Raw genomic sequence first — 25,736 nt, 5'->3', positions numbered from 1 at the left:
TAGTGTCAGAAAATTGTTATTTCATAATGATTTATGTGAGATATCGCAAATATGTTACATATTTTGGCAAGTTAAAGTCGCTTGTATACCATTGTGTATGATATGTAATGCTCTGCGCATTTATGTTGCGCAGCACGCGTGAACAAGTTGTGAAGGAGAAGGGTAAGTCGAAACTTAGGGACTTTCCCCTTAAATGGCCAGAATCCATTTTGATCCATTATACATGTGTGGCAGTCAAGATTAAAGCATGTGATCCTGCCTTCATTGTAGATAATACGAAGCTGCGAAAATGGCGGACGAACAGGTGAGTTGCCGATCAAAATAATGTGCGAACCTCGAAACGCAACGAAGTTATTTACGACGAAGTGATTTCGAAAATCGTGCGGTAAACCAGCCGGTGGTAAATCTGTTGCTAGTTATGTGATATCGACGTGTGTCCCGAACGTTTTGCTGTTGGGAAACTCTTGAGTATTCTTCGAAGCTACTGCACTGTTTGTTGCCGGACTACAGTGATTATTATTTTGTCGCGCTGTCAATGAAAATGCAATCACGAACTGAAAGGTTCCTCAGCCAACTGATTAATTGACATTTTAATGTATGGATGAAACCATGTTGCCTATGTGCGAGACTTTAACCTTGTTGTCGTGAATAGTATTGTGTAGATACAATTTCGAAGTTTCAAAAGATAATTAATGGGTGGAAATATCATCTAAATCGTGAATTTCATACTTAAACATTATAAATTGGGAAAGTTCCATTTCTTTTCCAACATTCTCGTGTAAAACTATTGCTTAAAATTACTTTTAAAAAATACGGCATAACCTATCTGATACTCTTATTTTGCAACATAAACTAAGATGTTTTCTCTGTTGCTTCGCGTATACGTTAGATCATTGTTTATGACATTCGGTACAAACGTTCTTTTAAATTAATTGTGATGTTCTGGTTTAATTGAAAACAAATTAAAATGCTTTAAAATATATTCGTAAGATATTCACAAACCGAATTCCTTATTAAATTTAATCGATTAATATTTGTTATTTACAAAACATAAACCTCGTAACCTCAAAATATTACTTAAATTCTAAGGAAATAAATTAGCATTCTGTTTCTGTATCCGGAATAGTAAAAAGGCATTGTTATAACATTGTTTGTCTTTTGTTTATTAATTAAGAAAGTGAAAAAGAAGTCTAAAAAAAATTGTAGAATTAAATCATCAACGCTATTAAAATTGAATGTATTTAGAAAAACCAGATAGTGATTTTGATCACTCGCTTATATTATTCTATTCATCACAGTTGTTACTTTAAAATAATTTGCAAGAACCAAGTTTCTTATGTATTAGCTAATGCAATTTCCTTTTTTTTTTTCACATGAATAATTCTCTAGGGTTTTGTATATAATTTTTTATTCTACGCAACAATTATATCTGAAAAAAATATTGTTCAATAAGAGAAAAATATTTTGTAAATAAATGGTATGATTTTAAAAGTATGTTTCTTTGTTATAATGTCAAGGTTAATTAAGAAATATGTATTTAGCTATAATTATGTTTCATGCTTCTCGGATAAAATAATATGTTTTGTCATTATAAACTTTTGAATGTTAAATGTAACAGAAAATAAGAATTTAGTGAAGAATCTGAAAAGTGAAGCAATGGTTTCGAAGCTTATAGACTTGAAATATCTAAATGGAAATATCAAAGTATATGTTTGAATCATGTCACTAAGAATGGATCACATACAGGAAGTACGGCAGCTGGAGTTGCTATGCAAGCAGTTGTATGAATCGCAAGATTCTGCGCATCGTGCAGAGGCTGAAAAGGCACTTGTTGCTTTTCAAAATACACCAGATACGCTTACAAAGTGCCAGCTCCTACTTGATCGAGGAGATTCTGCATATGCTCAATTATTGGCAGCCACTACATTGACAAAATTGGTTTCACGTTCAGCAGGACTCAGCTTACAACAAAGGCTTGATATACGTAAGTAAATTGATTAATTTATAAAACCAAAAAAGATAAAGATATTTGAAATTAATTTCTGTAATTCTGTTTCAGGGAATTATGTTCTTAACTATTTAGCAACTCAACCAAAGTTACCAAACTTTGTGATACAAGCTTTGGTTACATTATTTGCTAGGATATCAAAGCTTGGTTGGTTTGATTCTGATAAAGAAGAATTCGTCTTCAGAAATGTGGTTAGCGATGTAGCAAAATTTCTTCAGGTGTGATATAATTTTGATTTCTCTGTAATTTTGTGAAAGAATTTTGATAACTGTATAATATTTTTGAATAATACAGGGATCAGTGGAACACTGTATGATAGGTGTCCAGTTACTTTCTCAATTGACTTGTGAAATGAATCAAGTATCGGATGCTGATGCAAATAGGTCTCTTACAAAACATAGAAAAATTGCCAGTAGCTTCAGAGATACACAGCTTTTTGAAATATTTAAGTTATCATGCACTCTACTGAGTACAGCACGTGAGAATTGTAAAAATTTAAATTTTAACGACGAGGCACAAGTATGTCTTTTCTTTTCTGCGTTTTTCTTACAGATAATTTAGTGTGTTTTATATATGTTCATATAACATTTTCATATATTTTTTTTAAATTTAGCACGGTTTAATCAGACAGCTTTTAAAACTGGCACAAAATTGTTTAACATTTGACTTTCTTGGAACATCAACGGATGAAAGTGATGATCTCTGTGCGATACAAATTCCAAACAACTGGAGGCCTATATTTCTGGATTCTACATCATTGAAACTTTTCTTTGATCTATATCATAATCTACCAAACACATTGTCGTCCTTGGCCCTCTCGTGTTTGGTTCAAATAGCATCTGTCAGAAGAAGTTTATTTTCAAATCCAGAACGGACACAATTTTTAACACACTTAGTTAATGGTGTGACACATATAATACAGAATCCAAGGGGTCTGAGCGATCCTGCAAACTATCATGAATTTTGTAGACTACTATTAAGGTTAAAAAGCAATTTTCAACTCGTAGAACTGATTTTACTTGAACATTATTCAGAAGATATACAGTTAATCGCAAAATTTACAGTCCAAAGTTTACAAATGTGGCAATTTTCGCCAAATAGTTTGCATTACCTTTTAACTCTATGGCAAAAGATGGTGTCATCTATACCGTACATAAAAGTAGGAGATCGACACTTATTGGATATATACACACCAGAAGTTGTAAATGCATATATTACTTCAAGATTTGAATCAGTTGCAGTAGTAGTTAGGGAACGTTTGGAAGATCCACTCGATGATTTAGGAGTGGTCCAGCAACAGTTGGAACAAATATCGGTAATCGGAAGGTGTGAATATCAAAAGACATATACCTTATTGATACAACTCTTTGATCAAGCTGCTAGAACATACCAAGAATTAATGACACAAACAGCATCACCAACTCAACAAATGGATATCACTATACAAGAGGGGCAACTCACATGGCTTGTGTACATTATAGGTAAGAAAATAATTTATAGACTATTAAATTCGACAAACATGAATAAAGCAAGATATATATAATGAGACAAATACATAATATTTTAAACATAAGGTGGTGTCATTGGTGGAAAAGTAACATTTAACAGTAATGAAGAATATGATGCAATGGACGGTGAATTGGTCTGTAGAGTACTTCAGTTAATGAATTTGACTGATTCAAGACTTGCACAAGGTGGCTGTGAAAAATTGGAGTTAGCAATGTTGAGCTTTTTCGAACAATTTCGTAAGATATATGTAGGTGAACAAGTTCAAAAAAATCCTAAAGTATACAGAAGACTGTCAGATGTTTTGGGTGTAAATGATGAATCTATGATACTCGGTATTCTGATCCGAAAAATGTAAGTATATTCAAACATAAATAAAACTGTATAATCATTGTTTGAACTATTAATCTTTAATGGACTGTTCACAGAATAACAAATCTGAAATATTGGGGTCGTAGTGAACAGATTATTTCAAAAACATTACAATTATTAAATGATCTGTCTGTGGGTTACAGCTGTGTTCGTAAACTTGTAAAATTAGAAGAAGTACAATTTATGCTCAACAATCATACAGTATGTATAAATAACTATTTTCAACTTTGTAATATAATAAACATCGAGCAAAAGTACTATTTGAGTATCTTATTATTAACAGGGAGAGCATTTTCCATTTTTGGGAAATAATGTTCCTGTCACAGAAATGCGTTGTAGATCAATGTTCTACACGTCTTTGGGTAGATTATTGATGGTAGATTTAGGAGAAGATGAAGAAAGATTTCACACTTTTATATTACCCCTAACAGGTATAAAAACCATTTTATATACGGAAATATAGGAATACATTTATTTAACATTTATTTTAATATTTTTTATTTATAGGTGCACTAGAAAGTCTGGGGCAATTAATGGGTGCTGCTGATCCTTCACTTTTTGCAGCAGAAGAAGCAAAAAAAGCATTAATCGGTTTGGCAAGAGATTTGAGAGGTTTAGCTTTTGCATTTAATACAAAAACATCATACATGATGCTGTTTGACTGGATGTATCCTTTTGTTAAAGATATAATTCAATCAATGTATGAGTGATAGTAACTCGTTCATATTTAAATATAAATTACCTTAATCCGTACATAGATATCCAAACTATACACCGATTTTATTACATGCTGTGGAATTATGGCATTACGAACCACAAGTCACAACTCCCGTCCTAAAATTATTTGCTGAATTAGTACAAAATAGAAGTCAACGATTACAGTTCGATGCATCTTCTCCAAACGGAATTTTATTATTTCGTGAAGCTAGTAAAGTGATATGTAGTTACGGTAATCGTATATTGAATGTTGATGTTATAAAAGATCAAATTTACCCTTTAAAATTGAAAGGAATAAGTATATGCTTCAGTATGCTAAAAGCAGCTTTGTGTGGAAGTTACGTAAATTTTGGAGCGTTCAGATTGTACGGTGACGAGGCACTAGATAATGCACTTAATACATTTGTAAAATTACTCCTTAGTATACCACAAAGTGATTTATTGGTATGTATTTGATTTATATAAATATTTATAAAGGTACTACAAACACAAGGACAATATTTTAATATTTCGTTATTATTCTTGATAGCATTACCGAAAGTTATCTACGACATATTACGTGTTACTAGAATGCTTGGCACAGGATCATATGGTTTTTCTCTCCACCCTAGAACCCAGAGTTTTCTTGTACATTCTATCAAGCATCAGTGAAGGCCTTACAGCACTAGGTGCGCAAAAAGACTCCTATACAGGTCTGTGCGGCTGATTCTATCTTATTATGAGTCTCTTAACCTCTATGCCATGCCTTGGGGCTGTTAGTCTCAAATCATTTAGGCCAATTTCTACTTACTAGAAAGGTATTCGTCCAATATTTTGTTATGTTTTTGAGAAATTGAAAAGCTATGAATATTTGATTATAATTGAAGTGTTGAAAAGTTAATTTTAATGAACTCTATCAATTTTGATACCATTTAACGTTTTAAAATTTGTTTAAATATTTCTATTCAAACTGTACATGAAAATATAGAATTATGTTTCGTATTACGCATGTATGGATAATTGGACAATTTTTTAATGATTTTATAATAACCGATTATTTATTCTGTCAACTTTATATAAAATATAAGAACTTTAAATAAAATGTTTGACAATAAGGAATTTATTATTTAAAGATATCAACAAAAAGATTAGTTAATAAGGATGTTTCATTTTTTTAATGTTCATTTGCCTTTTGCATTGTTGCTTGGAATGTAAACCTGCCTTTAGGTAATAGTTATTATCATAGTTTGAAACACATAAGAATAATTGCATATGCTGAGTAATTCATCCTCATGCATACGGAAAGAATGATTGAATCATCATGGTGTTATAATAGGCAATGAGAGGATTGGAGTTTGTAGAATCAAGACCCTATTTGCTATTGTAATGCTTTTTTAAAACTTTTATTCGTGTTTTTAGTACAATGATATACTAAAAACTTAAATTCTTCTTTAAAGTTAGATTGTATAATGGGTCTAGCACATATAGTCAGCCGCACAGCTGGCACGCTACTAAAATGTATGAATGTTTTACAGTTATAAGTTCTTGAATTATTAATTTACTAATTATCATATGCATGGTATATTAATATTGTTTGTTTTTCATGTTTTACGCTTTGTTTTTTACTTGACACATAGTAAGCTAAACAATTTACAGTGTATTTTTATGAATATGTAAAATACCAACAGTTTCTTTTTATTTTATTTTCGATTCACTCGCACAAAATTTATATACATGATTTTATATTTTGTTTTTTATTTAATTAATTAACGTTGAAAGTGTCAAACTACCTTTAATTTTTAATATAATTATATTCAGAAGAATGATACAATTAACTTATCATGAATACATAGTTTTACAGAGCACATATTTAAAAGGTAGGTCTTTATATTAAGTTTCACAATAATTATTGTGATTACATTTGCAGGTGATATAAAATTTTTATTGTATGCATTACTCTTGTATAATAATTTGTATAGATTGATTTGTTTTACATATAGAATATGAAATAAAAATAATGCAATTTTATTACAGATACAATGGTTTGTACTGGTTGCTGTGCAACACTTGATCATATTGTGACATATTTATTTAAACAACTATATCCAAAAGGTATGACCTATATAGTAATACACATATGTATAAATATATGACTATGCATGTAACATGTATCTTTTCTGACAGGGGGTTATGCAAGGAGAGAAAATGCTGTAGTTTCAGGAGGAGGAGATTTATTCTTACAAGTTTTAAAACAACATCCTGAAATCCTTCAACAAATATTAAGTACTCTTTTAAATGTGATAATGTTTGAAGATTGTAGAAATCAGTGGAGTATGTCACGTCCGCTCTTGGGATTAATTCTTTTAAACGAGGATGTAAGTGTACATAATTTTCCTTCTAATATTCTATAAAAGATAAACTAGTAATTTGATAAAACAAATATTTGTAATTTCAGTATTTTAATCAATTGCGAGAAAATATTATTAGAAGTCAACCAGTTGATAAACAAGCAACAATGGCACAGTGGTTTGAAAATTTAATGGAAGGAATTGAAAGGAATTTACTTACAAGAAATAGAGATAGGTAAGAAAGAATAAAAACAGAAGTAAAGGTGGTTCAATGTACAACAAATTACCATTCTTTATGAAAAATAAGTATAAGACAGTACATACATTTTTATTCATCTCTTTTATTTTAGGTTTACACAAAATTTGTCATTGCTTATAAAAGATATAAATGATACCTTGAAAGGACCTTATATGTCTGCAAACGCCGTCAATAATATGATGACGTTGTAGTGATACTGCTCTCTTTCTATTAGATTCTTCTAGGTTCTTGCCTGCCAAATGCTTGAATGTGTGTGCGAGTGAAACTATAAATTATGGTGGATTTAAAATTATGGTTTTAGATGAGTATAAAGATAATAAATTAAGTACTGTTGTTTTATAGAACCATTATTGTTTGGCTTCCTATTCTCTTGTTATCTTACTTTGTTTTCCAAATTCTTTTGATCTACATAAACATTTCAAACTTTAGCATAATAAAATTCATATTCATTTCTTAAGTGTATACATATATACATACATTATTATAATTTCGAAATTAATGTATGTATATGCATTTTATCCTAAATTTATAGATAGAAAAGAATAGATTCTTTTTATTACCTTTATACTCCTACTACTTTGATTCAACACAATATTGGAACATGAATATTCTTGCACATATATTATCTACAATGATTGGCAATAAATATATTACATTTTGTAGATCCACAGTTAATATACATTGAGGAATTTTTTATGGATAACTTGAGGTTGAATGCACATTAGTTACTTTCTGAAAGCGTTTAGAATATTATGAATTTAAGGTTAATATTTTTATCTTATTTTAATATAAAAGGAACATGTATGCCTTTCAGCACGCATTTTTTTAATTTCCAGTGCCAAGAATCAGCTTTTATACATATTGTTCATTATATTTACACTTTACTTTAAATAAACATTATATCGTCTTAATTCCTACATACTATTGGAAGATATAAATTAGAATAGGAAGCCAACTATATGAATTACTATCAAACATCTTGTTCCATATTACTTTTACTTGCAGCCGACTTCCATTTATTTAAATGTATTCATTATTTAAATATTTTTTATTGCGAAATATGGGTCACAATTGTATGAACAATTTGTAATGATAATGATAAAAAATTAATGGAATTACTATCAAAAAAGTATTAATAATCAATTATTTGAGAAACTGAACTATTTAAGTCTTTATGTTAATGAATACAGCATTCATAATATCAATGATACTCCATGAAGAACATTATTAAATTGATACTGCAAAAATTCACTTACAAATGTATTTTGTTACTATTATTATGTAATTATAAGTGTCATTGATAATATTTTATTAAAACAAAGTCGGTATTAAATATATGTTGCAGAAAGCTATTAAAAGTCATTTGACTGTTAACATGCATATTGTAACTTTCTTGTATCTATTTAAGTGATGCAAAGTTCTGTAAGCATTTTTAGCATTAAAATCTTTTGCACTTCTGTAAAGTATAAACGGTTAAACATTTTTAACAAATTAATTTTCTGTATTAAGGTTATGAATAATGTATATTATTAGCAAAAAAAAAAAATGAATTTCAATAATAAATACTTTTTCATTACATAAAGACCATCAGAATTATTTTACAAATGGGTATAATAATCGTGGTGAATGTATATAAGTATCTCCTATTTTTTACATGATTTCATTCTTTTTGTTTATATTGTTTTGTTTTGTATTTATTTTTTCCATATAAAATGCATGTTAACAGTAGAAGACTAACCATTTTTTATTGATATTACTATTTATACTATAAATGAAGATATTTCGATAGTTTCTGTAACTTCAAAGGTCACATTTTTAGATTAAAGATTTTTAAGCGCCCTTTACATACAATAGGCCTGAAATAAAATTTGTTTCACTGTGTACTGTCTTTTATACTTCATTAAAATTTCTTTTGTAACAATCAGATTGTACAATAATTTCAAAATACATTCTAAGGTTCAAAAAGATATTGTTCATTTTATGGCAAACAATACATTCTGTTAAATCTATTTTATTTCAAATGCGTCAATAGTTATCACTGTATCTTTATAAAACTTACGTTATATTAATAATAATTTCGGGAATTTTTTTGATTGAATTCGAATAAATTAATTATTAAAAAATTTCTCTTTAAGGCTACTGGCAACATTAAACAGTGAAAAATGAGTGCATGAAAAGTACGTGTAAAAAATTCATGTGAGTTTTCTATGTAATATTAGTTTATATACAATTAATAATTTCGTAGAAGATATATTGTTTTATTTACATAAAATATCACTTAGGTTGCATCTACTCATTTATATGTTTTTTTACTGTAAAATAGAGAAAAGTTGTTAGAACACAGCAAACATCTCATCTTTTTATAACAAATTTTTAGGCACTTTACTTTTAATAAATATTTGTAAAAATGTTAGAAAATTACTTTTATTAACCGACTGTCACAGTTAAGTATTTACTGTAAACGAATGTATTGTACATACTTTTGGTATAGTAAACATGTTAAATTTCATACTGTATAAAGTGTCAAAAAATATCTAATGCAAAATTAAACTAATCAATAAGATACCATATTCATCCATATAAGAATGTCTCCACTTTGTATTTGTTTTTCATTCAATTAAATTTTGCGTTAGATTTCCAGAACAATTAATGTATGAAAAATGGTTTAAGTTTTTATATAGTCTTAATATCATTTGTTTTATATCATTTGAATTTGAATAACTACCTACTATTTTTTTGTATTTATGAAATAAGCATACACTTGCATAAAATATGTGAGTATTTAAATTCAACAAGGAAGAAAGTAGTAACAAAGTACCATTAGATTTCTATAAAAATTTTATTTGTACTTTTATTGAATTTCACACATATTTAACTTAATACTCTTTCACCATCTTTAGCTGTGAACATTGTATACATCTTTTTACTTAATTCGGGACCAACTTTACGCATTGTTATAAGAGGCCCGGCTGCTCTTCTAATCTGCAAACCATTCAAAATGTTTGTGAAATGTAAGTAAAAGTATACTAAAATATTTAATTTTAATGATTTTAAAAATTTCTTTAATATAGTTTTCTTTGCAATTCATAACTCTTATCATTGTGCATGAGATATTATGAAGTATAGCTAAAATTTATAATTTACCGCAATGTCTTTCAACAAATTTAGTCCTTCATTGTGTGTACAATTCTTGTATGCCTGAAATGAAAGACAAAAAATATAAAACAAAGAGTTTGATTAAATTATGTTTAGTGTATATTAGAACTCACTTCCATCAAATCTGCAGGGCATGGATACACAGAACAAATTGCTTCTGCAATTTCAAGAGTACTTAAATTAAATTGACATAGTTGCTGTTGCCACAATCTTTTTAATCCATTTCCATCTTTATCTACACAAACTGTATTCCTATTATCTCCCATTATATACCAATCAAATTTACTTGTTAAATTTGTATTTTTTTCCAATTTATATGGTATTTCTGCTATAGCTTTTGTACATTGATAAATCATTTGGGCTAGATCTTCAAAATTGTTAAGTAGCCTGCTGCTACACTTACTAATTATTTGTATTTCATTGAGGCACATTTCTAGCTGTTGTCTCAATACTTCTGGAAAGTTCTTAAATTTAGAATTATTTTTAGTATTAATCTTTTTTATTTTATTCTTTGTTCCATTTTTAGCTAGATTTGTTTGTTTTTTATAGATAAAATAATCTTCTATACCAAATATTATTAACATCATATTGTAATTTGCTAATGATCCTTTGATAGTAGAAATAGTTGCACAAAAGCTGCCATCTGCTATTTTTGTTATTGCTTCATCCCAGTTCCAAATTATCAATATTTGATTAACTTTTTGGATATCTGTTACTGTGCATATTTCATTGGTTTCATTAACATAACTGTTTTCAATACTTCTTTTCCATGTGATACTGTTTGGTATTAATTCTTTGTTAATGCTGTATTGTATATTAGCATCAAGCAGTATGCTTGTGATTTTTGTAATAAAACCAAAATTTTCAATACCTTCATCAAGAACAACTTCCATAAATTTCATACATTCACCAGGTTTTATATTTTTTGACTTCTTTAATGCAATTGTTTTCAGTGCTTTTGCTCTAATTAATCGTTCTTGCCGTTTTAATCTTTCTTCTTTTAACTGATTTATATTTTTCTTAGCTACAGCTTTACCAGTCTTTTGCTCTTCTCTCTTTTTGTTTGTTTTATTCAAATTTGTTGTGGAATCAGATGAATCAGACTTGGTATATAAAAGTTTTTCATTATATTGCTTCAAATTTTCATTACTGGTAGAAAGAACCTTTTTTAATCCATGAGAGTGAACATTAGATAAAGAATCTTTATTAACATTAATTTGTAAATTAAGCGTTTTATCTACATCGTTAGTATGATAGAACTCTACTTCAGGAAATTCAAAGTCACTTAAATCATTATCATGAAGTGATGTTTTTTCTTTGTTTCCTTTGTTGACATTTCGAAGTTCATTATCTTCAATAAATAAAATAGATTCGTCCGAATCGCTTAGAAGAACTACTTCTGCCATTGTATCCAAATGCTTTGTCAAACGTATTCTTGAGTGTAAAAAATAAATCTTACATTAATAAAAATTAATACGCTAAATAAATAAATATTGTAGAACTATTTTATGATTCAATCATACTTCTCATAAAACGTTCACCTTTTAGATTACAATGTACAGTGCGATAAATTTAAGCGTGTGAAAGAAGCGGTGCATAAACCTATTTCAATGTCAACAAACGCTTATTCTGAATACTCATCAAGTGCGATAAGAATGTAACTTTTATCCATTCAACTTGAAAATGAGTAAAGGTAAATAAAATCCGAAAGTGTAATAAAAGCATATTAAAATTATGTGATAGGTTATCAATTCAATAAATAAATTTGTATGAAGTACGCATCACATAATTTTAAAAATGAATTCTGATACATATAAACATTGTTTTTCATATTTTATTTAAATTACATGTGCCACATGCAATCAAATACAATTATAGATATTTAATACATAACAATCTGCTCGTGGGATCAACAATTAATATAAAGCTTAAATAACGCCATCTAGCATTTTAACCACGCAACAATTAGACATTTGTTGAGAGTTGAAACGGAAAAGGGAATGCATTTCATGTACCGTATTTTTTCCTTTCAAACGGAATTAATTGAATGGACTTCTGGGTACCATTATTAATTTTTGCAATAATTTCTTAATGGGAGGAATATTATCAATTTTTCAACAGTTTATAGTGTTTCAACTACGCACGTCGAACCAACTACACCCCTGATCAGCACAGCGGTGTCGACATAGTGGTCCAATCAGATTCTAATCACATAAGGCAGTATTGTTTATATTCACTCATCCGTAAATTAAACGGACAATAGTAAAAAACCGATGATTTCAAGATGAAAAATAAAACAACGCATTGTATAACGCAATATTTCAAATAACATTATTTCGAAAATTTATTGGTCTGGATATAACAAATACGTTTCCCACGGAAGTAATTTGATACATAATATGCTTTAAAAGTTTGAAAAAGACATCCTTTGATTGGTTGTTTCATTTTCATGCAAGCAGTCTTGTATGTGTATACTCTATACCTTTCTGTAAGATTGCTTTAACGTCCATGTTCAAGCTTCGGGCGTAGACGGGTTTTGTTCGGTATCGTTAGCTTTTCAACTGTAGCGGAAATAATGACGTCATGAATGAAGTGTCGGTGACAAATGGATGATATATCGAAATGATATGGAATTGTGTATACGTTAAAATTTGCTTTCCAATGTGACTGATTTTGTTAAAAACACTACAAAGATAGTCGTGAGTGGGTTTTATTAAAGATTCCATAGGTTCTAAGCTATAGTCTTTTCATGAAGGTAAGAATTTGTTATTTCGTATTGTTTTCCGTATGCAAGTGTCAAAATTCGAAGAAAGATAGGTGCGTTCTAACGCGTTATATCTTTTTTAAACATAGATATCTTGCAAGTTATCAAGATCACACCTTTCGAATTCTTTTTACGAAGAAAGATTAAAATACGTGTAGTACAATATCTATTTAAACTTTGTAAAAAGTAAAATTGATCATTACAATTTTGTGTAGTCATTATTATATACTATATCAATAAATTAAACGAGTGTAATAATAATTATTAAATGTATAACGAAGAATAATTTAGAATAAGTAGAAAATATAAAAATTATTCCATATTTTTCTAATTGATTAATTTGTATTTTGTTTAATAAATTATCTGTATCATGCTATAAGAGCACAGGTAATTTGATTGATGTTTAAAGCATTTGTATGTTTCTTGTAATAACATATGTACATTGTTATTTTAATTTTCAGAATTGATTTATGTAAAACAATAAATATGTCAGATCATTTTGGACCAATAACTTTGAAATGGGATCCCAAGAACTTGGAGATTCGTACCATGTCTGTAGAAAAGACATTGGAACCTTTAGTTTTACAAGTAACTACTCTTGTGAATACAAAGGGTCCTAGCAAAAAAAAGAAAGGAAAGTCAAAGAGAGCCAGTGCTTTAGTTGGAACTGTAGATAAAGCAGCTAGTAATTTTATTGAGAAAGGTGAACAAATTGCTTATGAAAATCCTGATATTACTGATGAAATGTTAAGCGCCGTTGAAGAAGTAAGGAAAACAGGTGCAGCTATGAGCATTGCCGCCAGGTATCATTTGTTTCATTCTCTCACTTTTGCAATATATAAAGGAATTTATATATATTCCTATATTATTGTTATTTAATTATCTGCAGGGAGTTCTCTGAAGATCCTTGTTCCTCTTTAAAGAGAGGCAATATGGTCCGTGCTGCAAGAAATTTGTTATCTGCAGTAACACGTTTGCTCATTTTGGCAGATATGGTCGATGTGCATTTATTGTTGAAGTCCTTGCATGTAGTGGAAGATGATCTACAAAAATTAAAAAATGCTTCGTCACAAGGAGAATTATTGGAAAATATTAAGCAATTTGGAAGAAATGCATCAGAACTTATGAATCAAGCTGCAAAGCGTCAGCAAGAACTGAAAGATCCTCAGTTACGAGACGACTTAGCAGCAGCAAGAGCTGTTCTCAAAAAGCATTCAACTATGCTTCTTACAGCATCTAAAGTTTATGTTCGACATCCTGAACTGGCAGCAGCAAAAGCAAATCGTGATTATGTTTTGAAACAAGTTTGTGAAGCTGTGAATACTATCAATGATGTAGCACAAGGAAAAACTCCAGTTGATAGTCAACATCCTTATGAAGGACCTGGTGAATTAGCTGCTGCTTTAGATGATTTTGATGAAAGAATGGTAATGTCCCCACTTGCATATAATGAAGTACGTACAAGACCTAGTCTCGAGGAAAGATTGGAAAGTATTATCAGTGGTGCTGCACTGATGGCAGATTCTTCTTGTACTCGAGATGAACGTAGAGAACGCATTGTTGCTGAATGCAATGCAGTCAGACAAGCACTTCAAGATTTGCTTAGTGAATACATGAATAATGTAAGTATATATTTATGCATATGTATATAGTTTACAAATCATTTTCCATGGTTCAGAAACATAATTGATTTATATATGTAAAAATACATACATACACAACAAAGTAAACTAAAAAACACATCTGAACAAATTCAAATAACTACAATGTAGAAAAATTTAATTATTTTCATTTTTCTGAAATTTATGTTAACTTATATTTTACTCTATAAGATAGCAACAAGAATATCAAGACATTATTATACAATACATTTTGCAATTGTATAAGTTCTTACAAAGATATTTAGAACACATAAATTATTATATTATCATTTAATGTAATTGATTGATTTATGTATTCCTTAATATGTTTATTCTACTCATTTGTTTTTTATTTTCGTGACTGCAGTTACAGCTCGCTCGGGGTGGGAAAAGGGTAAATATGAAATCTTTGTGTTCTCGCACTGCTCTTGCATACAATTTACAAATCAAGCGAGATGTTTTAATTGCTGAACACTATATTAGTCCTTACATATATTATTTATGTTACCTCATAACAAACACTAATCAAATATTCCGTAATAACCAAGTGTTCATAAATTTTCCAATTATCCTCTAACTTGCACTACTGTACATATTATAGTATTTTACAATATGTAATATAGTTACCAATTAATGGAAATGAAAAGGTATATAGCGTAGACAAATAGTGCATATTACAAATGTAATTTTAAATTTGCTAAGATTAGAAAAGTTATAGATAGACATTTTTAATCAAAGTAAATGCGTAGTTTAAATTAATTTTAATTAATCATAGGCTTCACGCATACTTACTTTTTTTTAATGTAAAAATGTTATTTTATAGTGCAGAAAGACCTCCCATTTATTTAATTTTATCACTTTTTTTGTTAATGTTTGCCTGTGTACATAGCATTGTTTAAATAATTTAATATTATTCAAATTAAAACTTTTTTCTCGCTAAATAAATACAACTATATTGTTTATAATTAATGCCTTAATTTTGGATACATATTAAATATGTAAATTCACCAACTAAAGCATTTTTTGTACAATAATAATATAAAATCAGCCTTTCTAGTTGATTATTTACCATTATAATAATTATTAAAAAATTGTAATATTTTGCACTTTAATACAATTAGTACAAAGATAGTATAGATTTTATTTGATTTTCCATACAGTGTTAATTCTTATATATCATCTCTAATGACACTTATTTTAACAGATAGGAGTCAAGGAACAATCAGAAGGTTTGGAAAGAGCAATTGATCATATGTGCAGAAAAACACGCGATCTTCGCAGACAATTACGAAAGGCTGTGGTGGATCATGTGTCTGACAGTTTTCTAGAAACAAGTGTACCTTTGTTGGTTCTCATTGAGGCCGCGAGAAACGGTCGTGACAAAGAAGTGGAAGAGTATGCACTTGTTTTTACAGAGCACGCAAACAAATTAGTTGAGGTAAATTCATTATATATTATTATGTTTACTTGTAGTGTTCAATTTATTGAAATGGGTATAATTTAATAATTTTGTATTTACTTAATCAGGTTGCTAATTTGGTATGCAGTATGTCAGGAAATGAAGATGGTGTGAAAATGGTTCGTTACGCGGCAGCTCAAATTGGAAACTTATGTCCGCAAGTAATTAACGCGGCCCGTGTTCTGGCAGCTCGAAATCGATCTAAAGTAGCCTTAGATAACATGGAAGTATTTCGACAAGCGTGGGAGAACCAAGTGAGAGTATTAACCGAAGCCGTCGATGATATTACTACTATTGATGACTTCTTAGCTGTATCCGAGAATCATATCTTGGAAGACGTAAATAAATGTGTTCTAGCATTGCAAGAAGGTGATGCCGATACTTTAGACAGAACCGCAGGTGCAATTCGTGGACGATCAGCCAGAGTGTGTAACGTTGTTCAAGCTGAAATGGATAACTATGAGCCTTGTATCTATACGAAGCGGGTTTTAGAAGCCGTGAAAGTTTTAAGGGAACAAGTAATGCCGAAGTTTGCACAGAGAGTAGAAGTCGCAGTAGATGCTTTGGGTAGTAATCCCGCTAAAGATGTGGATGAGAATGATTTTATAGATGCATCAAGACTAGTTTATGATGGAGTCCGTGAAATTAGGCGCGCTGTATTGATGAATAGAGTAAGATAATTTAAAATGATAGATCGCGTACTTCTGTTTGCCACAATGATCTCACTTATTTCCTACGATTTATTTTAGGCGGACGAAGATTTAGATCCGGAAGACGTTGAGCTTGACGAACATTATACGTTAGAAACTCGTAGTAAATCAAGTGCTCAAACAGGTGAGCATGGTGTTGATGAATATCCAGAAATTAGTGGTATTACAACAGCTCGAGAAGCCATGCGTAAGATGCCAGAGGAAGATAAACAAAAGATTTTACAACAAGTAGAGTATTTCAAAAGTGAAAAACTAAAATTCGACAAAGAAGTTGCCAAATGGGATGACGCAGGAAACGACATTATCGTTCTTGCAAAGCATATGTGTATGATTATGATGGAGATGACAGATTTCACTAGAGGTCGCGGACCTTTAAAGACAACTATGGATGTCATTAATGCAGCAAAGAAAATTTCTGAAGCTGGAACCAAGTTAGATAAATTAACTAGACAAATTGCAGATCAATGTCCTGAAAGTTCTACTAAGAAAGATCTTCTGGCATATTTGCAACGCATAGCATTATATTGTCATCAAATGAATATTACGAGTAAAGTTAAAGCAGATGTACAAAATATTAGTGGAGAGTTGATTGTATCTGGGCTTGACAGTGCAACTTCTCTTATTCAGGCAGCTAAGAACTTAATGAATGCTGTTGTTCTTACTGTCAAAGCTTCGTATGTTGCATCAACAAAATATCCTCGACAATCTACTGTAACTGTAAGTATTATTGTTTCCTAATTATTTTTTTATAAATTAAGATTTATATTTACTTAAAAGTGTTTCTACATATATACGAGTTTAGAAAACCACATGTATCTTAGGTTTCTAATTTCTCCTGTATTTTAGTTATATAACAGTACATTATATATTAGGTATATTATGTATTAGTATATTTTTAATTATATGTAGCAACTTATGTACATACATAACTAATGTTAATGTTACAACTGTTTTATTAACTAACAATTGGATTACACAGTATGTAAGTATTTATGAAACTATACTATAGCTGTTAGTTGCACCTTCTATTAATTTTAGTGAGCTTACCGAGGATTATAATTTATTTATTTGTTTAATTAGTCTCCAATCGTTGTATGGAAAATGAAAGCACCAGAAAAGAAGCCATTGGTACGTCCTGAGAGACCAGAAGAAGTTAGGGCAAAAGTACGTAAGGGTTCACAGAAAAAAGTGCAGAATCCAATACATGCACTTTCAGAATTTCAGAGTCCTACAGAAAGTGTTTAAACTTTAATGTGTAAGTAATTTAATAAAGATGGAACCTAGAATACAGCATCACCTTTGGAAAGTCATACAAGCAAGATGTTTTATTTTCTGTTGCATACAATATTCAAATATTGTCTGTATTTATTATCAATTTTTTGTGTATCATGAAATATAGAAGGTAAGAATCAATTATTCTATAAAACTATATCTTAGACAGTTAAAAAAACGAAATTGAGCGTTTTGCAATGAGTTGTGCTACATATTTTTAGTATCATCAGTGTACAATCATATAATAGTGTACTACTACTTATAACACTTGTTATTAACAAAGCAACAGAGGATTTTTCATATTAAAACATAAAAAATATTAATTTCATGTCTACAATTGTGATAAAAAAGAAAAATATAACAAAATTATAATAAAAATATTTGAAAATAAAATATCTTGCATAAAAGAAATGTTCATATTCTTTGTAATTATTGATTTATAAATGTTTGAAAAGCAAAAAAGACAATGTATGATCATGTCAATTTTCAGATGACATTTAATTAGATCTCAAAAATTAATCTCTTTTTCTAGAATGTATGTGAAATTTAGATATCAATTATATACAAATAAGTGACTAAATGTCAACTATATTTCATAGAATATAAGAATGACCTACAATTTAAAGACGAATCATTTGATAACTCGTGTTGATTATAACATTTTAATCAGTATAAAGTATTTACGAATATTATTTAAGTAAATTATACTTTACTTAAACGAAGTTTACAAGTTTTTATTACTCGTAAATACCGATAACTGAATATATTTTTTTGCAAGCAATATCTACAGTGCAAGAAGTGTGACCACAATACTTAATTATATAAAAAAATCTACAATACCAATTAAATGTCTAAGGAATGCCAATTTTTTTCATTATTATGTGTATGATTAATATGCAAATATCAATTTTTAATTATGCATTTAAATTTTTTATGGAATTTTATGAAAGAGTATCAAATAATGAGTGGTGTGTGTATATTAGGACGGTTCTTAATTATAGATAGTCGAAATTTTATTTGCTAATTGTTTTGGTCTCATCCCTCAGAATGGTTCTAATAGATACACAAATTATTATGCGCGCATATACTTTTTTATGTAAAACATTAACATCTGTGAGTTACGTTTTCTCGTTTTTCGATCGAACTTATATTTTACAGAAATTATTTTTTTATATATTGGACTAATTCGGGGGTGTGAGAAAAAAAAATAAGGACCAACCTAATGTATATGTACGCATATATGCACGACAGCTTCAAAGGCCTCATATTTTTTATATTACATTATTGTACAAGACTAGTAACTAAATTGGTCTGATTAAAATTGGTGGAAATGTATTCTTAATTTTTTTCAATTTATATTCAATATTTCAGTCATTGTATTTAACAGTTTTACCATCAACATACTTTCTTATACATATCCAGGAAAAAAGAAAACGTCTCTGATTGACAGCATAAAAACATGTACTTTTGGAATATTTCAATATTTAATGACCTTGAACAATGAAGTTCTCGGTTCAAATAATTTTAACAATAATCTTAGGCCTTGAATTTCTGCCAATGTGTTATATTAATGTCAGTTTCTTATTGTAATGTATTGTTTGACAATAATATTGCTGCATACTTTGTTATGCTTTCACATAAAGTCTGCTAAGATACAGGTAACAATGTTAACAGTGTTAACAATCTTCCCAGCTAATAATTATATAAATAATTCCAACTGAAAAATATAAATGTCGATTTAAATCCATCTTTATAAAGTAATAATCTGTATAGATTCAATCCATACATGTATGTTTGATATAAAAAAATACATTACTTTCTTGCATAAGTTCTTATCTGTACAATTCAGTTGCATACATGTTTTTTTTATGCATCTCGAGTTTTTTAATATTACGTATTTGATTATAGAAAATTGTAATATTATCCATTGTGTTTACGATTTGTGAAGTACACAATTTTGCAATTAAACAAATTGTATTAACTTTCATCGACAAGACTTACAGGAAAGCAATAAGAAATAATACAGTATTGCATTGGAATAAAGAGACTGCAGATCAAAGTATTTAACAATTGTATATAAGTAAATATGATTACACATTTTTGAAGAAATCTTATTTACAATGATTTTGTAACACGTATAGTTGATAAGAAGTAATTGTAAAGAAACTGATACCAATTTCATACTTTATATGATGAGTAAATTATTACATTATTTACAGTCGTGCATAATCAATTTGAAAAATTTTTCCTTTTAATACAATATTAATAAATGTAGCTACAAGTTGGATGCATTATCATTACTTTTATGAAATAGATTCTCGCAGAATTAAAAGTTTATTTCTATAAATTAGTATTATCTGCTAAAATAAGATTGCATATAATTCAATATTTGATATAAACTTACCTAGACATACTGACCAATTACAATTCATTGCATTAAACGAATTTTGTAGTGAATGTTGCATGACTATGAAAATAGTATGTTGTATATGCAACAAATATATAACATTAATATCAAATTTCACTTTTATTTTTATTATTTAGTTATTATAGTAGGTGTTGGTTACTAGAGTACATCAAAGTGTTTGCAGAAAGTTTGAAATAGCAAGGTTTCACATTTTGTTGATTTTCAACGTATAATATGTATTGGTATCAATTTTTTACTGTTGTAAGACAAATACTAATTTATATAGGAGTAATTGTAAAATTAAATTGTAGTTATTGATATGCTGCCAAATATAAGGTGATGCTTTTAATAAATATCTCCTTTTTATCATTATTTATATTTTTTAATTTGCCATATGTGTAACTGAATTAAGGATATATATGTTTCAGAATAATAATTCTTAAAACTACAAATTAAAGGACAGGATATATTAAAATGTTCAAATACAATACACAGACTTGTATTTTATATATTTCATTTACATACTAAATGATACAGAAATAATGATACGTCACGGGAAAATCGCAAATGCAAATATTTAATGGCAATGGTATGATATAGTAATTCAAACTCGCTTAAAAAATATAATTATTTCTAATTCATTACACATTGCTCTTGCAAATGGTAATTACAAAAGACAAACTTCACCATTACTTAAAAAAGATTATCTACCATTTGGATTACATTCTTTTTTTTGCATTTTAAATTTTGTACTTTTTTATCTTCCAACATAAAGTTGAACAAATATATGTACTGCACAAACGCATAAATTATCAAGTAAAAGTAGAACACAATATTTATGCTTGTTAATCTGAATGTTACAAATTATGTTTATCGCTACAATTACCAGATTCTTTTATATAATTCTCATAGAACTGCATTTTATTATATATAATATACGAGACAATTGCAGTAGCTTATTTTTTAAAACCTAGATATTATCTTGTCATTATTAATATTATTATTACATACTAAATAAATACAGGTACCATTAAAATAACTCATAAAAAAAACTGATACTTATTTTTCAGATATTATTTGAATTTGAGACAATTTAAGTTCATGAAAACTCACAAGTATTATGCAACAAAGCATTATATATTGGTTACATTGTAACCGAACAAATTCACTATTTTCTTCTACTGCTATAAAAACAGCTTCCACTGTAATGCTTGACATGCTATTAAAAATATTAATAATATGATTTAAATATTGCATGTCATTTAAATTGACAGCGATTCAATGACTACAAGATACATGTTAATATAACTATTAGTATATGCTCCGTATTTAGACTTTTTTTCATGATTTTATTGCAAAGAATAAAAGCATACAAACTAAATAGCTGCTTTCAATTAGTATATTATGCCATTCTATCAATATTATATAACAAATTAATTAAATTTACACCAGATCCTGATAAACAGAGTTTTAAATCTAAAAAACAGACAGTCTCCCCATATTAAGTTGAATTTGAAAATTAAGAGAAATTACTTAAATTTATGGTTAGTTGTTTCACATGATTGATGTATTATTAAATTTGAATCGTTTTCAAATAAATCTATAAATATCTGTAACACATTTTGTTACAAACTACATATACACTTCTTTTTTTTTTCTTTTTTTCTTTTTCCATTGTTGCATGGAGCCACAAGTGGTAAGAGATATGTGAAAAAATTCAAAAACTAGATAATACGAAGCGTTATGAAATTAATAAGGTGCCTTAACTGTGAGTAATATATTTGATAAATCTATTTAATTTGCTTTATAATCACAGTTCCTGCATTCATACTAAAGTATGTTGTGACTAAAATAATACAGATTTACCACATGCAATCTTACAAAATCCTGACAGTATGTATGTCTATCACAATGCAAAAAATGTTAATAAAATTTGTACATAAGTATGTGTTTCCAAATAGCACATATAGTATAAGTGGTGAACATTGTGTTTTAAATGTTATTAAATTACAATTTTATATTCCAAAAGTTTGCTATGTTATACTCAAACATTGTTTAACAAGAATGATATGCAAAGTCTTTTTATAATCAATTTTAAATTACCAAATCTGAAATGTATTCACCACTTATAATATTTAAATATTATATTTCATATACATATTCTAATGAGTTTTGAAGTATTATCGTTTTATAGAAATTTTATTACTTAGTTAAAGTAAGTAAGCAATATGACTACTCTCAACATTACTAAAGAGAGCCACAGAAACAGTCCTTCACAGCCTGTCTAAGACTTTCATTTGAGATCTTTAAGTCTTTCAGATGTATGCTGATAGAGGACCAGAATTACGACATAGGTTTTCTCTTTTTAAATGAAGTAAATTGACAATAAAAATCATTGTTGAAAGTTTTACCACATGATTGGATATATTAAGTATGCTTCAGTAACAAAATATGCATTGGATGCGATACATTTTTCAATGCAACATTTCACTTACATCAGTCTTAACGACTTCAGTATATTGTTCTTAGTTTATGTCAGTGACACTACAGAAGATGTATACCAGTATAAAATAAGTGTTATAAAAGGAACTCTTAGAGAAGTGTTTCATCTAGAAACGCATACTACATTATAAAACCTTTCAGATCTTAATAAAAGAAGCATTCTGAAAGAATTAAAAAAAGATATGCTCATCTTGGATGCAATAATTAATTATCAGGTGTACATATGTACAACATAATATTTCATGGAAAAGTGAATGCAATGTATCAGAATTAACTGAAAATTCCAAAATCTATCGATACACAATTTTCTTTTATACGCTGTCTCAATTTGCAACAACTTATATGAGGTAAAAGTAGTGAAAACATTTACTTTTGGGAATAATTGTTCTTGGTTAAACAAGAAATATAAATTGCAAATTTCTGTAACAAGTGATTTATGTGTATATCATTATGGATTATATTGACACAAAATATATATGTAAAATTAAATGTTTATAATATTATGCAATATCTCCTGTCTATAAAAATTTGAATAGCATATTTCTTTAATTTATGGTTATGCAACTGATTTCATTAATCTTGGACATCATATAACAGCATTACGTATTATCCACTTTGACATTCGTTATATCTTTGTACGTTTAGTCACAGTCATTTAACTCTTAATATGATTCAGTTAATACAACTGTGTTACTGAGGGTGGTAAATATTAGCCATACACATAGCCCATTTTTATTATCTTTAAAGAAAGGAATGTATGGCTTCTATGATGATTCGGCAGTAACTTCTGGCGGTGTACTTACAGATGTTACTGCTGACTTAAATGCTGGAACAAATTCAGCAGCATTTGGATTTAATGTACTCTGAAAATTTACATTGCGCAAATTAGATTGAATATACTCTACGATATAATTTAAATGTGCATTATTCAAATTATACCTGTTTAGCAAGGTCATCGTGCATTTTTAGGTTATTAAGTTGCTGACAAAGTTCAGCACCATTTTCAGGCATGCTTGTAGCAGTAGACCAAGCAACAGAATTTGTATTTCTTTCGTGTTGCCTTTCATCTTCCCACATTGCTTTTAAACATTCCTCTGTCAGCTCTTCCTCCATTAACTGTTGGATCACCTATAATGTTTTTATAGAATTGTTGTTTTATAAACATTATTATTTTGTAACAACAAATAGGTACGTTTTGTTTAAACTTAATTAATAAATCAGTAAAATAGTCATTACTGAACCTCTTTATCAAACTCCTCCTCATTTTCCATCCATAGATACTCCGAAAAATCACTATCCTCTGTTTCTTGTACATCGATTTCAGATTCAAAGTTATTGTCCATATAGGAGATAATATCAGTTTCGTGCCCATAATCATTTCCACAACCACTGGTTGGAATCTTCATTTTCATTCCAAATATGTATTTAGCAGTACAACGAGTAATTATCTAAAAACAAATTGATTTCTCTTTACCTTACAATACATTTTTAATGTATTTAAATATTTTATTTTATACACAGAAATATATTATATATTTATATACACAGTTGATACATCTCAATCATTGGATAATAATATTGGAAAACATTTAATATATAGTGAAAAATACTAACTATGGATTGAATTATCTGAACTATTCGGACAATTAAATTGCGTATTTTATCAACAGAACAATGGACTCGATAAAATGTATCACGATAAAAAGTTAGAAAGAAAAAGTATTTAACAAAATGCAACCTTGAACTCTTTCTGCGTATACGAGATTCGCAAACGAAACGTTTAAATATGCAATTGCTTCGTTTACACATATGGTAGCATCGACTGCGAAATTACATTTTCCGCCGAACAAACGGATCAATTCTAGCGTTTACCATTAATTTATTATCGAACGCGTGACCAACTGAAAATTTTGAACCGTTGTATTTATCGCATCGTAGCAATCGGATACGGGAGAATATCGCTTGACAGATCTGTTACAGGGCAACCATTTTTAACTGTCTACTTTGTAGTAACGACAAAGCAATATTTATTAATCTTTATTCATAATTATGGCGTGCATCTATTGTTATTACAATCGAAGATAATCCCCTATTAAACGTGAAGTGTAAACATACCTTTTAACAGTGCGTCTCTGGACGATTTGCGATAGAAAACACGATTTACGCAGTTCATGGGTGAAATACGTGTCGTGCAACACAAATTAACCCTTGAAGTAATGCTGGGACGGTGCTGCCACCACGTACAAAAAGAGCAATGCACTCTGTGCTCCAAAAGTTGATAGATATTGATTTTGATCTGGACATCAGGTAATTATGAAATAATGAGTAAGTATCCAAACTTTATATTTTTAAATATTTTTTAGATAATCCGTAAGCATGTAATAAATTAACAAATGAAAGGTCAGGTCCAAGTATATTTTGTTACGTTGTCAAACGACATGACAAGCAATGGAATTACGAGTGCAAATTTTTTTCTAAAATGTCTAAATAATTGTAGAATTTTTCGTTGACAAAAATTTGTTCGATAAATTTTGTTTATATCAAATAAACTATAAATGTCAGGATACGTTGGCACATTATAACGTACGAAGTTAAACAAAGTATTTCTTGCTAGAAAAAAACGAAGCAAATATACTT

General features: G+C 28.8%; 4 protein-coding genes across 10 annotated transcripts; 2 read left to right on the top strand and 2 right to left on the bottom strand.

Moving 5' to 3' along the window:
- Ranbp16 (Ran-binding protein 16) lies at positions 1–7,945 on the top strand. Of its 4 annotated transcripts, XM_076309685.1 has the most exons (16): positions 1–162; positions 271–304; positions 1,747–1,984; positions 2,060–2,226; positions 2,303–2,527; positions 2,622–3,489; positions 3,583–3,868; positions 3,943–4,087; positions 4,170–4,317; positions 4,394–4,553; positions 4,645–5,047; positions 5,133–5,295; positions 6,617–6,694; positions 6,767–6,957; positions 7,038–7,165; positions 7,281–7,945. In XM_076309685.1, the coding sequence occupies exons 2-16, from the start codon at positions 290–292 to the stop codon at positions 7,378–7,380; spliced, it is 3,315 nt and encodes a 1,104-aa protein (XP_076165800.1). In that variant the 5' UTR covers positions 1–162; positions 271–289; the 3' UTR covers positions 7,381–7,945. The 4 variants fall into 4 exon arrangements, 3 of the variants coding, with proteins under 3 accessions (XP_076165800.1, XP_076165799.1, XP_076165801.1); XM_076309684.1 differs by lacking the exon at positions 1–162 and having other exon boundaries at positions 200–304; XM_076309686.1 differs by lacking the exon at positions 1–162 and having other exon boundaries at positions 200–304; positions 5,133–5,271; positions 7,281–7,944.
- A 2,075-nt stretch (positions 7,946–10,020) lies between these two features.
- Positions 10,021–12,900, bottom strand: Mms4 (Methyl methanesulfonate sensitivity 4). Its single transcript, XM_076310403.1, has 4 exons — positions 12,828–12,900; positions 10,459–11,779; positions 10,334–10,387; positions 10,021–10,171 (listed from the first exon to the last, which is right to left on the bottom strand). Exons 2-4 carry the CDS (start codon positions 11,749–11,751, stop codon positions 10,061–10,063), a joined length of 1,458 nt encoding a protein of 485 aa, XP_076166518.1. The 5' UTR covers positions 11,752–11,779; positions 12,828–12,900; the 3' UTR covers positions 10,021–10,060.
- Alpha-cat (catenin alpha) lies at positions 12,879–21,139 on the top strand. Of its 3 annotated transcripts, XM_076310401.1 has the most exons (9): positions 12,879–13,100; positions 13,571–13,912; positions 13,999–14,731; positions 15,117–15,143; positions 15,954–16,187; positions 16,277–16,879; positions 16,958–17,635; positions 17,999–18,173; positions 21,026–21,139. In XM_076310401.1, the coding sequence occupies exons 2-8, from the start codon at positions 13,596–13,598 to the stop codon at positions 18,161–18,163; spliced, it is 2,757 nt and encodes a 918-aa protein (XP_076166516.1). In that variant the 5' UTR covers positions 12,879–13,100; positions 13,571–13,595; the 3' UTR covers positions 18,164–18,173; positions 21,026–21,139. The 3 variants fall into 3 exon arrangements, with proteins under 3 accessions (XP_076166516.1, XP_076166515.1, XP_076166517.1); XM_076310400.1 differs by lacking the exon at positions 21,026–21,139 and having other exon boundaries at positions 17,999–18,509; XM_076310402.1 differs by lacking the exons at positions 15,117–15,143; positions 21,026–21,139 and having other exon boundaries at positions 12,881–13,100; positions 17,999–18,509.
- Paip2 (polyA-binding protein interacting protein 2) lies at positions 21,121–25,338 on the bottom strand. 2 transcript variants are annotated; one of them, XM_076310410.1, is made up of 4 exons: positions 24,838–24,997; positions 24,341–24,547; positions 24,039–24,227; positions 21,121–23,962 (listed from the first exon to the last, which is right to left on the bottom strand). In XM_076310410.1, the coding sequence occupies exons 2-4, from the start codon at positions 24,509–24,511 to the stop codon at positions 23,864–23,866; spliced, it is 459 nt and encodes a 152-aa protein (XP_076166525.1). In that variant the 5' UTR covers positions 24,512–24,547; positions 24,838–24,997; the 3' UTR covers positions 21,121–23,863. The 2 variants fall into 2 exon arrangements, with proteins under 2 accessions (XP_076166525.1, XP_076166524.1); XM_076310409.1 differs by lacking the exon at positions 24,838–24,997 and adding an exon at positions 25,215–25,338 and having other exon boundaries at positions 21,125–23,962.
- Between the last annotated feature and the right edge of the window lie 398 nt (positions 25,339–25,736).

This window comes from Ptiloglossa arizonensis, chromosome 4 (genome assembly GCF_051014685.1).
Source record: "Ptiloglossa arizonensis isolate GNS036 chromosome 4, iyPtiAriz1_principal, whole genome shotgun sequence".
NCBI lineage: Eukaryota > Metazoa > Arthropoda > Insecta > Hymenoptera > Colletidae > Ptiloglossa > Ptiloglossa arizonensis.
This window is presented reverse-complemented; position numbering and strand designations above follow the sequence as displayed.

Coding starts and splice junctions, on each gene's coding strand:
- Ranbp16 (XM_076309685.1), top strand. Junction 5,048..5,132: donor TACCACAAAGTGATTTATTG/GTATGTATTTGA, acceptor TATTCTTGATAG/CATTACCGAAAGTTATCTAC. Junction 7,166..7,280: donor CTTACAAGAAATAGAGATAG/GTAAGAAAGAAT, acceptor CTTTTATTTTAG/GTTTACACAAAATTTGTCAT.
- Mms4 (XM_076310403.1), bottom strand. CDS start 11,751: ATGGCAGAAGTAGTTCTTCTAAGCGATTCGGACGAATCTATTTTATTT. Junction 10,388..10,458: donor GCCCTGCAGATTTGATGGAA/GTGAGTTCTAAT, acceptor CTTTCATTTCAG/GCATACAAGAATTGTACACA. Junction 10,172..10,333: donor ATTTGTTGAAAGACATTGCG/GTAAATTATAAA, acceptor AATGGTTTGCAG/ATTAGAAGAGCAGCCGGGCC.
- Alpha-cat (XM_076310401.1), top strand. CDS start 13,596: ATGTCAGATCATTTTGGACCAATAACTTTGAAATGGGATCCCAAGAAC. Junction 13,913..13,998: donor GCTATGAGCATTGCCGCCAG/GTATCATTTGTT, acceptor AATTATCTGCAG/GGAGTTCTCTGAAGATCCTT. Junction 17,636..17,998: donor CTCGACAATCTACTGTAACT/GTAAGTATTATT, acceptor TTGTTTAATTAG/TCTCCAATCGTTGTATGGAA.
- Paip2 (XM_076310409.1), bottom strand. CDS start 24,511: ATGAAAATGAAGATTCCAACCAGTGGTTGTGGAAATGATTATGGGCAC. Junction 24,228..24,340: donor AGGAGGAGTTTGATAAAGAG/GTTCAGTAATGA, acceptor AAAACATTATAG/GTGATCCAACAGTTAATGGA. Junction 23,963..24,038: donor ACGATGACCTTGCTAAACAG/GTATAATTTGAA, acceptor GTAAATTTTCAG/AGTACATTAAATCCAAATGC.